At 30.1% G+C, this 13,326-nt stretch overlaps 2 protein-coding genes across 2 annotated transcripts; both read left to right on the plus strand.

Moving 5' to 3' along the window:
- Positions 1-2,413: 2,413 nt before the first annotated feature.
- LOC137830281 (uncharacterized) lies at positions 2,414-6,472 on the plus strand. The gene is made up of 3 exons (XM_068637532.1): positions 2,414-3,424; positions 4,680-4,854; positions 5,704-6,472. Exons 1-3 carry the CDS (start codon positions 2,738-2,740, stop codon positions 6,231-6,233), a joined length of 1,392 nt encoding a protein of 463 aa, XP_068493633.1. The 5' UTR covers positions 2,414-2,737; the 3' UTR covers positions 6,234-6,472.
- A 5,805-nt stretch (positions 6,473-12,277) lies between these two features.
- LOC137830283 (dehydration-responsive element-binding protein 1B-like) lies at positions 12,278-13,067 on the plus strand. The gene has a single exon (XM_068637533.1). The coding sequence runs from the start codon at positions 12,386-12,388 to the stop codon at positions 12,959-12,961; it is 576 nt and encodes a 191-aa protein (XP_068493634.1). The 5' UTR covers positions 12,278-12,385; the 3' UTR covers positions 12,962-13,067.
- The last annotated feature ends 259 nt before the right edge of the window (positions 13,068-13,326 follow it).

Here is a 13,326-nt window from a genome sequence, read left to right on the forward strand (position 1 = left end):
CATAAAAAAAAATTAATAACAGTTCACTATATCACTTATATATGTATAAGTGATTTATGTATACAAATTAAATTAATTTATATGTAATTATTCACTATAAAAAAATATTTCAACACATGTTTCACTTGGTACCGAGTTTATCTCAATTATTTACAATCAAATTATTTTGATTCTTACTAGAACATTTGATAAGTATTAATAATGAAGTGTAAATTTGGAATTTAATATATGAAATTGATACAATGATTGAGACACAAAAATCCTCTCTCTAACATAATAATTTTTTAAAAATAAAACTCAATAATTATAAAACTAGTTATCTTAATCATTTTACTTTTTTAAAAAAGTTATTTGTGTCGAGCAACTTTAAGCATGATCTTTAAAAGATTTCGATATGATGAACACTTCAATATACAAACATTCTTTAGAAACATAAAATTAACATTTATTAGTTTTTTGACAAAATACTTTTGTCGATTCAACCAAATGAAAGACTTGTGTCTAACAAGATCTAATGCTTATAAAGTCATGTTTACACTTTGTTGTTAAGAACGTAATAAAAATCAAATGTAGGATTTTTTTAATTTTGATCTAATAATAAAAACTCACAAAGGTAAGGTAATACCAATTTAAAATATATATTTTTGTTTACTAATATGATTTTCTCTAAGAACCTATAGTAGGATCTATGTTCTCAGCACCCACATGAGCAGTTGGACTCGAAGGATGAATGTACTTCTCTTTAGCTGAGGTCTCCTTCTCATCTAAAATATCCTCTACCAGCACCAAAGCAATGTCGTACACATCTTTTCCCACATCAAATCTTTTTTTTTATAAGGACTTTATAAAAAAATGTAGTTTGTCTTAATGCTTTATTAAACCCATCTTTATGTTGAGCTAAAATAAATTACTTGAGCTCAGTAAGATTTCTTGCTATCTTTTTTCGAGCACTCTACTTACTATGGTAGATTAGTGTCATATTCGGTAAACTTTGCTCTCAAGATTGCAGGTTTTAACTTTTGTGTCTTTCTCTTCTTCTTCATATTGAAGGCATTGAGTCTTTAGGAATTAAGATGAACAACCAAATTTAACTTCTCCATATTAAACTTCTTTACTTTGTTGCCTAATATAGTGTTACCTTCATGACTTCCTTTAGAGTATCTCGTTGACTATGTATCTAAAATAGTCATCAACTATAACAATACCATACTTTTTTTTTTCCCAAATTCAAAGTCCTCGTTGAACCAAACAAATCTATATTCAAAAATTTTAAAAATCTAATAATGGAAATACGATTTTTTTTTATTGACGTATGTCTTGATTATTTTTTTATTCTTTATATAATGTTATTCTTTTTCAATAATTTGTTAGGATTTTTTTCTAATTGTTGGTTGGAAAAAATGTTAACAAACATTAACTATGATTGTTTTTATGTAATGCTAATTGAAGAAATTTTTTAATTAAGATCAATACAAAAAAGTTAGTAAAGAAAAACTACAGTCAACATCGTTCTTATCGATATCATCCTAAGTAAATGTGATTAACATTAATTGAAATAATATTGACCGATATCAATAAAAAAAATACTTCATGAATATTAATTGAAAAAAAAAATATTAATGAACATAAAAAAATAAGATTGACTACAAAATATCATCAATATTGATATTTTTGAATTATTAATATTTATTTAATATCTTGTATTCTTACATTAGATAATAATTAAAATTTGTAATAAAAAATTTAAAATCAATAAATTAAATGATTTTATTCATATAAATACGAGAAAAAAAAAACAATTCAAGTTCAGTATGATTGAATACTTCATGATTATGAATTTTCATATCCAATCATAAGATAAAAGATATGTAGTGAGTTTCTCTATTTATTTATTTTTATATTATGCATGTAAAATATTAAAATTAATTTATTAAAATAAAAATAATTAAAGTATCATATTTGGTGTGTGTAATATTATTAGAGCAAGTCAAATATATATATTAATAGTATGCCAACTTAAATCATAAATACTTATAAATTTAATTAAAATCATTAAGTAATTAAGTCTTAAAAACATTACAACTAGTAGACCAATCAGTTAACCTGTTTCTTTGGCAGAATAAGCCAGTGTCTCAGTCTGTTCTGACTATGATGAATAAATGTAATTTATTTTGTCACCTCTAAATATATTTTATATAAGATTTTAAGTTTAAATGCTAAACAAAGGAAACATCTCAAATAATAAATATGAATAATCAAACAGATAAAAGAAATTTGTTGAAGTAATTAAAACATGTAAAAAATGTGTTAAAGAATGCATTACATTTATTAATGCAATATATAAATGAGTAAGAAAAATGTATTAAAATATTAGTATATTAATTGTATAAAATTGCAGAGGCATGTGTGTGTTGTTGGTGGGAAAGAGTTGATCCTCCTCCTCCTCCTCCGGCTATTCATTTTACATTTTTCTTCTCTCTCTCACAAAACTTTACTACTTGGAATTACTCTCACAGAAAACCATAGGAAAGTTACCAAAAAAATACAACCACAAAAGAAATGCAATGGTGAACAGTAGTAGCAGTAGCAGTAGCATTATTATTTAATAATATCACCATTTCACTCTCTCCCTACATTTGAATCACCAACTCCCCTCTCTCTCACTCTCTTATTTCTACCAAAACGCACTTCCCACAAACCACAAACCCCAAACCCCAAACCTACCTCCTTAATCACTATGATGGCGGAGAAGCACTTGCGGGACCTGCTGCTGGTGGACCAAGAGCCCTTCCTTCTCAAACACTACATTTCGGACCGTCGTACCCTCCTCAAAAGAACCTCCCCAAACACCACCTTAAGAAAAAACACCTCAAACTCAAACTTCCCACTTAATAAATGCCTCCTCTCCTTCCACAACGCCACCAAATCCCCGCTCTTGGAATTCGCGCCGCCCACCAAGAAGGAGAGTCAACTCAGGCCCTCCAACGCCAAAACCGCCACGCTCCTCCTGGAAGCCGCGCTCAGAATCCACAAACACGCCAAACCCAAGCCAAACAGGGCCTTCGGCATCTTCGGCTCGCTCTTCAAGAAACTCAAGAACCAACGAACCAGGGAACATATAAACAATGATGTTCGGGTGGCGGTGGTGGGATCCTGTGAGGGCAGGCCCAGCAGTAGTGGCGTGTGGTCGGAGAGCAACGAGGACAAGTCGTTGGACTTGGAAACTTGTAGTAGTGGCCACTCCTTCGATGACTCTGTGGAACAAGAGATTCAGTTCGTCAACACACGCAAACTCAACTCTCATGATCTCTTCTTCTGCCAAACCCCTTTCCGTTTCTCACTCCAACGGAGCCCCGACTACTCCCCCCGCCGAACGCCGGAATTCTCTTCCCCGCTCGCCTCTCCCTGTCGCCACACAACTCAGGTTGCTCCTTTTCACATTATTCTTCTGCCAAATACTTTTTTTTTTCCAAGTAATAAAAATTATTTTTTATTACTCACTCAACTTAATTAATGCCCTTTTTATACAGTAAAAGTAAAAAATACCATCAATTTTTCAACTATTTGTACGCAGTCTATGTTCAATGTAAACCATATTGTCTTCATTATTTCTAATTATATGAAAAATAATTTACAAAATTGTAAATTTATTATTTAAAATAAAAAATAAAAAAATCAATTTATAATAAAAGTGTTTCTTATTTAACTCATATTACAAATTTTTGTAACTCCTGATTTTATAAATTTAGATTGATTTTTTTTTAATTTTTAATAAAAATGTTTAAAATACACACGTACACTGTAAAAGCTTTTGCTCCAAATTATTATTTATGACTTATCAGATAGTAGTTTTTTTAATAAAAAATCTACGTATTTACCTTATAAAATATTTATATTTAGACTACAGTCCAAAATATATGTTTGATACTTTCACAACACTATCTCAAATATGATTAGATATCATACTTTACATTTTAATTAAATTTACTACTACTGAGGATAAATTTAGAAGAATTCAGAACATTTTAATTGAACTATAATTCTAATAATAACTTTGAAGGAACTGATTTTTATTCTTCCGGGTTCAACTCGGTGTTTGACTCGGTAGTGTGGTGAGTCGGAGCACCGAGTTGAGCTCGTGAATTAACCGTGATAGTTCGTGGTGTTTATTTTTGTCGGCAAATAGGATCTGCATTAGGGGTCTGGGAATTTTGGCGGAAGTTTTTTGAGAGAGGATTTTACCCCGCCATTTTTGCTGAATTTGTTAAATATTTGGTGAAGCAGAGGTCACGTAGGTTAATTTAATTTGGAGTTTCTGAGTTGTATTTTTCGTCCAGGTGTCTGCCATGCAACCTTCTCGATTTTTCCTTTTACTTTTTGGGGTTATTCGGTGAAAAAAAGCCCTTTAAAAGAAGACGAATATTGTTTTTGTTTGTTCTATTGGGATGAATTATTGGACCCCGACATTCGGTTTTCTAGAAAAATAGTTTCTGGTTTGGATTTTCGATTACATTAATAGTGGAGTGGGTACCAAAACATAAAAAACAGAAGTCAACAACCCAATTATGAAGCAGGTGTTGAGTCTAAATCCATGGGCATTATAAGAATGATTAGGGAATTATGTTAACTACCCAATTACGACAATATTCTAACTGTGGTGGTTGTGAAATTTTCCATAGGACAATGAAACTAACAGTGGTGATGGCGTCGTGAACAAATTCCAATCCGGGAAAGAAGAGGAAGATAAGGAACAATGCAGTCCAGTGTCTGTTTTAGACCCACCCTTCGACGATGATGATAACGATCATGGAGAGGATGGCTTTGATTTGGACTCTAGCTATGCCAATGTTCAAAGTACGTCATTGTTTAATACATATATTTTTGGTTTATTTTCCACCATTTTATGTTGTGTGGTCGTTTTCCACCAACATGCCATCGTACACGCTTCTTCAAAATTCATTGTCTGTTACAAAATACCCTAAGGGGGGCTGTCTTCTGGATATCATTTCTGCCAATGCCACCTATCTTTGTGGGTTCCATCCAACGATAACAATACCTCATCCCCCAACATGCATTCGCATTCAATGTCAAATTGCCCTACTCTTTCTTCACAACTACACATTGCTACTAGTGTCATTATAAATTTCAACATGACCCACAAGTTTTTTCCTGTCAGAATTCCTGATACTTCTATTCAATGTTCTGTGTAAGGTTTGAGCAATTCAGCACCATTCAAGTATAGTAGTTTTTAATTTTCTGAAAAGCAGCAAACCATGTCACACTTTGCATCTTAACAGCATCGATCACCTTTTTCATTTTCTTTTCTTTTTTCAATTATTACACAACACCCCTTTATCCTCGTTAAACCTTTGTTTTTTTGTTCTCTTTGGTATGATTCATCATTTTAGCTGATGTGTAATAGAGTGGCATGAAGAGAACATTTTTGTTTATCTCGGTACCAGTGCTTCAAGACCAATTTAGGCATCCTAAACTTTATATGCTTCAAATAGCTGCTTGTACTTATTGCTGTTTATCCATGCTGAGTTACTAAACACTGAACTTGAAATATATGTAAGAAAGGTTGTCAGTTCTGTACAAAAAGAGATTTCTCTGAAATATGATCTGTCTGCAATGAATGTCTCTAACCAACTTTAAAAAATTAACTGAATGTTGATTTTCTTTTTCTTTGTATTAAATTTTCAGGAACTACGCAGGATCTACTAGACAGGCTTCGTAGATTTGAGAAACTTGCAGGGTTAGATCCGGTGGAGCTTGAGAAGAGAATGTTAGACCAAGAAGACAAGGAGTATGAAACATTTATCGAAGAGGATGATTACGATGATGATGTTGACATCGAAACAGAATGTGGTGAAGAAAAGGTTGTTGGGGAAAGAAGTGTGGTTGAAATCCTGAGTCATTCGAGAGTGGATAAGATGCAGCAGGCACCTGAGGATCTTAAGAGGCTGGTTTATGATCTGATAATGGAGGAAGAGACAGAAATAAATTCCTCAGAAGAGAGGAACACGGTGGTGATAAGAAGGGTTTGTAGGAGACTAGATTTATGGAAAGAAGTGAAGTGCAACACCATTGATATGATGATTGAAGAGGACTTCTCTGGAGAAGAAGGTAGGTGGAAGAAAAATGCTGAGCAGACAGGGGAGCTAGTTCAGGAACTTGAGCTTGCAATCTTTTGCTATCTAGTGGAGGAGCTTTCAGAGGAACTAGTATGTTAGTGTGTGAGAAAATTTTGAAGCAGTTGAAGAATTTAGAATGAATGATTATCTTTATTCTTTTCACTAGAAGATTACAATCTAACTTTGCACCTTATTTGAATAGGCTATAGTTAGATAAGAACTTGGGGGATATGTACATGATTGGTGTATGTAAATCACCTTTAGTAGTTTTTGCAGTTATTCATCCTCACCCATTATTCTATTTAATATATCCACCTTAGTAATTTATCTTTACAAAACAGCCTTAACAAATGATAAAAAGAAAACATCTTCTATTGCATCTACTAGTTACTCCTTCCCTTTTTTTTTATTTAAGGTTATTTTGTTAAAACCTTTTTATCTAAAAATAAGATAAGTATACCCAAATTACTTTTTTTTATCAGCACCCAAATTGCTTTTAATCACAATAAATAATTACTTCTAATCAAAATAAACAATTATATGTAGATAACTTAATTAAACATAACATAAAAGTAATAATTAATTATCAAAATCATAACTAATATGTTGTATTAAGATTTGAGAATAAAAATTATATATATATATATATATATATATTTAAAATCCCAACAATTAAAAGAAACAAATAATACACATGTCTAGGAGGATTACAAATGTGATAATAACACTCTGTAATTTGAAATTTTAAGTATTAATAAAAAAGAGTATAATAGAGATTATATTATTGACATTTATGAATTTTAACTATAATAATACAGGATAGTATATAAATAGTATATAGAGTGTATTAAAGGTGTTATTATTGATATTTTATAACTATAAGTTTTGTAGAGTGGTTTGAAATTCATTGTATGGTCATATTTGTATTACAAATTAACATGAAGAAAAGATAATGGTGGTGAGAGAATTAATTGTAACATGCATGCCAGACAAACACGGATGTAGTTGGACTGAGATATTCAACTGAACATTTTGTTGAAAACAACTAATGACTAATGAGGTTTATCTTCTCTGTTCTTGTGGTATTAATTTTTTTTTTCCAGAGATCGCATCGTGTAGTAGTTGCAGTCTATCATTTAGCTCAGTTCATTTCTTCCTTCTTACTCTTTCTTACTTCTTTTCTATTTGTCAAAAAGATGTGTTATTTTCACAATCACATATTATTTTTTTTAAATTGTTTATAATTTTTGGTAGTATAATTTACTCTGTATATAAATTACTTTAATGTAAATGATTGTAAGTAATATATACATACATATTAATTATTCAACTACCATAATTATTCAGTAATAAATATAATGCATATTAAGAGAACTATACTATTTTAGTAAAACTTGTATAGAAAAAAAATATATTTATTGTTAGTCTTAATCAGAAAAATTATTAAATTACAGATTATCTTCAATTATATTAACAAAATTACTTAATTTTTTATTATTAAAAATAGTAGTTCAGTTTCCTTAAGAGAAATATATTAAAGTTAATTTGATGTTATACAGATGTTTTTTTTATCATAAATTCAACTCTTAAAGTACTTTGAAAACAACTCATTTGCATAATTGGATTTTTCATACTTTTTAAAAACATAGAAGTTTGTTTAGATGGATTTCTCCAATTGGAATGAGCTTATCCATAACTTATAAAAGCACACTCATGACCTTTTATAAATTTGTATTTCTATTACAGACCACTTTGAATTTATTGAAAATTTCAATTCATTTTTTTCTCTTAAAAGTTCTTATCAAGTGTGTGAAATCAAACCAAAACACAAATTAAAGCCTCAAATTATAATAAAATAAAATTCGACTTCGTTTATTGAAATAATATCTAATCATGTGTTCAACATGATTGTTTTAGAAAAAATTACTTAAAAAATTTCAAAGAATGAGAAAGCTTTTCTCATGTCCTTCACAAATGGTTTGTATTCCTAACCTCATAAATAATGTGAGGAATTTATGAAACCTGCAAAGGATTGAGCTTATTTTCATATTTGATATAATTATTATTGCATAGACATTTAGAAGAGATGGTTTTTAAACTGGAGAAAGTTTTCTCTTTGAAATAATCCTTTATATTGCATAATATTGTTGTAAAATATATGTATGGATAGTTTAAGTCTAGAATACATTATTTTTTAATTAGTTTGTGTTTGATAATATCTACTTCTCTAATATTAATAATAAAATATCATATTTATTTTTAGGACTCATATGATAAAATTAATTTTAAGTACAAAATTAAATTTATCTCTTCATGTTAAATAATACTCATTTATTTTTTTATTTGTGAATAAATATACATTTTTTAAAATTTTCAATAAAATAAAAATAATATCTTTTACTTTTTTAAAAAAATACACTCAACTGCTGCATCAAGCATCTAAAAAAATCTACCTAATGAATTTCACGCATACCAATGGGTTAAGAAACCAATCGATATAAGAAATACAAGCATGTGAAACTTTAAATATTACCCATGACCACGTCTTTAACTATGTCATAGTAAAAATCTCAAGGTCAATTCTGAAAATATTTTTGTTCCTATGCCTCCACAACTTCCCTACTATTGCAATCCACATACAACTTCAAATCAAATTAACCATTTTATTAATACCACCTAGTTTAAAGTGCATAAATGCGTTTTAGCATCACAATGATCCACTGAAACTAAACCTATCCACTCATAACACTTACACCATACTAACCAAACAATTTTACACTTAAAAAATAAATGAATTGTAGTTTTCTCTTCCTCTCCACACATACCACAAAAGTTACTTAGCACATAGACCCATCATCTTTCCAAGTTAGCTTTAGACGCAATCTTGTCTTCCACAACCCTCCAAGCTATAATGTGAGAAGATGGTTATGCCTTTTTAAAATTCAAAAATCTTCATATATAAGTATCACTTCCACCTCTGTCTCTCCCTTTATAATACTATAAGCAAATTTAATCGTGTAACTGAATGTTTCGCCTTCTTTCCAGATCCAACAATCCTCTTTATCCAAATTAATATTTTTACCTTCCAAAGCTTGAGCCAACTGCTACAATTGTTCTCATTCCCACACAAACAAATTCTTTCTCCACTTTGCCTTCCAAACCCAGTTATTATTAATCCACTCCCCGCCTTGAAACAATCTTCCCTCTTTGTTTGAACTAAGAGAGAAAAGTCTCCAAAATCTCTCTTTTAAAACATCCTCACCCACCATAAATCTTTTGAGAAACTTTATCTTCCTCCCACTTCCAATGTCTCACTTAAGATTATTCTCAAACTTAACTTTCCAAACCTTTGAATTCCATATTTCTGTCAGGTCTCTCCCCAAAAAAGAGTATGACTTTTTAACCCTTTGAAACTTTAAATTCTTCCAACTTCCATAATTCCACTCTAGGATCTCCTTCCACAAACCACTGTTATCTATTCCCAATTGCCAAATCCATTTATCCAAGAGAGCAACATTGAAGAGTCTAAATCTAAAATTTCAAGACCTCCCTCCCTTCTGACCTTTTTTTCATGACACCCATGCAATTTTCCTACTCATCGAACCCAACCCCACATAAATTTCCTTTTCATTTTCATTATCTCCTTTGCCATCATCAATGGCATTCTAAATAAATAAGAACATGTAAAACAGAGGAGAAGAGAAGAAAACACATTTAATTAAACAGATTCTAGCAGCTGTGAGTATGAACTTCCCTTTCCATTATCCCAATCACTTTCTAACTCTTTCCATCACACCTTCCCAAAATATATTTCCTTTATGACATCTCCCACTAACATATCTAGATATTTGAACGGGTCTTCATTACATACAATTAAAAATTTCTGGAAAGCGCTGAATCATAATATGATTAACTCTCACCCCAGTGGTAACACTCTTCTGAAAATAACCTTAAACCTAATGCTAATTCAAAGAATTATATATTTAATTACCATTAATTTAACTTCCTTTCGTGGTGGACATATGTATAACACTAACACGTTGTAGACTGTTTCTTCGTTCCCTTTTTTTGAAAAAAAAAATCTATTAATCTAATTTTAATCACAACTACAAATTAAGTTCAGTATCTTGTGGAACCATGGGTTATCCAAAGGGCAAATAAAAATGTGCGAATGATTAAAAAAATCTAGAAAGACAGAAGAAATAAATAATAGCACGTGTCAGTGAAAGGGCAAAGAACTGTTGCTATCCCTCAACCCATCAACTTAGATGTGACATCATATTGTAATGAAATATTCCATGTTTGGTAGCACGTTTAAAATTAAATAAAACTTTTTAAATATGCTATATAATATTTTTAATTTGATGAACATGTATTTATTAAAAGTTTAACGAAAGGTAAAGTTAAATATATTTGTAATAAGAATAACTTATGTAGAAATAGACGCACTTTGTTACAACAAAAATATAAGAAAATTAATATATTATTATACAATTTAGTAAAAGTAATAATATTTTTTAAAATATAATCTAATACGGAAATAATATAGTCTTACAATTTTTATACATATAAATTAATTTTAGATACATAAAATGATTTAACCTCTAAACATAGTTACCTTTTATTTTAAATCTCTAAATTTATTTTATATTATTTTTAATTTCTGTAATTTCTTATTTTAATCTATTATTTTGTTTTAATTAAAATACTAATTTTTATATTTTAGTACCCATAATATATTTTATATGAGTATTTTATATAAGGATCTAGAAGATAAACTTAGATTAGAAGTGATATACTTAAATGATATCTAGAGATTTCATTATTAAAGTTAAAATATATAAATATAAAATTCAGTTATTCAGGTTTCATTTTAAAAGAATCATTTACAAGTTTCATTTTTTCTTTCATCTACATTCTCTCTAAAATTCTAACATTCTTAATCATCATATCAACTATCGAAGTTCAATAGTCTATCATTGGACTTCTGGTAGCAAAAATTACAAAATTACTCAATCAAAATCTCAAATAGAATAAGTTCATATTTATTTTTTCTCTTTGAGTCAGATTTTGAACATCTTAGGTTCGTTTTAGTTAGGTTTTACATATGACACTTTTAGTTCCAGGATTAGATTTTGTTAATTTAGAGTCCTAGTGATATAGTTAAATTTTGTTATCAGAACTTTGTGTGTAGGTTAGGCTACCCTTAAGCTTTTGTAGGATTCAAGTTCTTAGTGGGCACCTATTCAAACTAAAGTAAGGAAAGCTAGTTTAAATTTTCAATAAAATAAAATTAAAAATTAAAAAACTATTTATTTAATAAAGAAGAATATCAGTTTAGAATAGAAAAGTAACAAATCTCTTCATTTTCCTATCAGTTAGGTGAGAACAAAATAAAATTAAAGTACCACTCTCTCTACTCTCCTATCAGTTAGGTGAGAACTGTTTTAATATGTTTTAAAAAAAAATTACGCAATGTTCATAATACAGTAATTAAATTAAATATTGATATAAAAATAAAATAGAAAAAATTAAAAAAATATATTAAAATAGTGAAATCTTGTTTATATATAAATATAGATCATTATTATATAGAATTTTTCTTCTCAATTATTATATTTATTTCATCCGTTTTCCTACAACTTGACGAGACTTTATTAAAAAAAAAATAAGTAGACTAAAAAAACTTGTAACAAGAATCAGTAATATCAGTAATATAAAAAAATCATTTTTTAAAGAACAATTGATATTGACATTTTTTTATAATTTAGTTTATTCCACATATTTCTGTGCACGAAAGTTCAGAGTCAGACACGTGCATCATAAAATATATCGGTCTGCATCATAAAATAAAATATACTGGTCCAAACAACAATTTACGCACGCTTCTCACATTGTCTTGATGTCACAATAACACGTCGCTGTAGTTCTGTCATGTTCAGTCGTTGTGCCGCAACATGCCACACAAGTTTCCTCAAGTTCACAACTCTAACTTTTATCCGAAAAATTATATTCACATTTTCTTTTCATCTTCTAACAACTATATAATATAAATTATTAAATTAAATTATTAAATAAAAAGGTAATAAATAAAATATTAAATAAAAGTATAAATTTTGATAATTGTGAAACTATCATGTCCCTTTTTCCCCTTTCAATATAAAACCACCCTCATGGAAGACTTTCCTAGCTACACTAAACCTAATCCCTTACAATTACAGTGAGAAGTTTTGGACTAAGAGAGTGCACAGATGCAGAAACGAAAAGCTGGGAGGAAGAAGTTCCAAGAAACACGTCACCCCGTCTACAGAGGCGTAAGGCAGAGGAAGGGGAAGTGGGTGTGTGAGTTCCGACAACCTAATAAGAAGAACGCACGCCTGTGGCTTGGGACCTTCTCTCGCCCCGACATGGCTGCTGTTGCGTTTGACGTTGCCGCATTGGCTTTCAAGGGTGACAGGGCTTCCTTGAACTTCCCGGAAGCCATTTCCTTCTTGCCGCGTCTCAACTCAGGTACGTCCTCTGTGAGGACTATTCAGTTTGCCGCCACGCAGACCGCAGAGAAGCTTCTTTCTTGCACTGAGTTCCAAAAGCTGAGGGACGATGTTTCTTCTCGTGGAGGTTCTGGAAACTTCTTTTGGAATGAAGATTGTTTGAAGTTGGCATCGGATGAAAGTTCTAGAAGGTTCTTTTGGGATGAGGAGGAGGTGTTTAACATGCCGGAGTTGTTGAACAGCATGGCGGAAGCACTGATCATTGCACCTCCGGCTTTGCAGAAGGGATTCAATTGGGTTGATGGGGAAACCACAGTAGATTTGACTCTATGGTAATTAATTAGGTATTTTCAGAAGTTTATGCAAGGCTCCATCTTCTTCAAATAAACCATGATCTTATAGCATATTTCTGCAATACATATCTTTCAAAATATTACTAGAATACCGAGTTTTTCAGAATTTTGTGTTTTAGTAGTTAGATGGTAACTTCAAGCAATTAATGTTGCTTAATCAATTCAAAACATTTTTCAAAATAGAAAGATTTTGTGTGAAGGGGAAAAATAATTGGATTGGCTAAAAGGAATTTAAGACAGAATCCAAATTTTAAATTTTATTATTAAAGTATAAATTAATTATATGTTAAGTTTTATCACAAGCAACTACCAAAATAAGTTTATAATCCAAATTAATTTCTTCAATTG

The sequence above is a fragment of the Phaseolus vulgaris genome, chromosome 7, assembly GCF_000499845.2.
Source record: "Phaseolus vulgaris cultivar G19833 chromosome 7, P. vulgaris v2.0, whole genome shotgun sequence".
Classification (NCBI taxonomy): domain Eukaryota; kingdom Viridiplantae; phylum Streptophyta; class Magnoliopsida; order Fabales; family Fabaceae; genus Phaseolus; species Phaseolus vulgaris.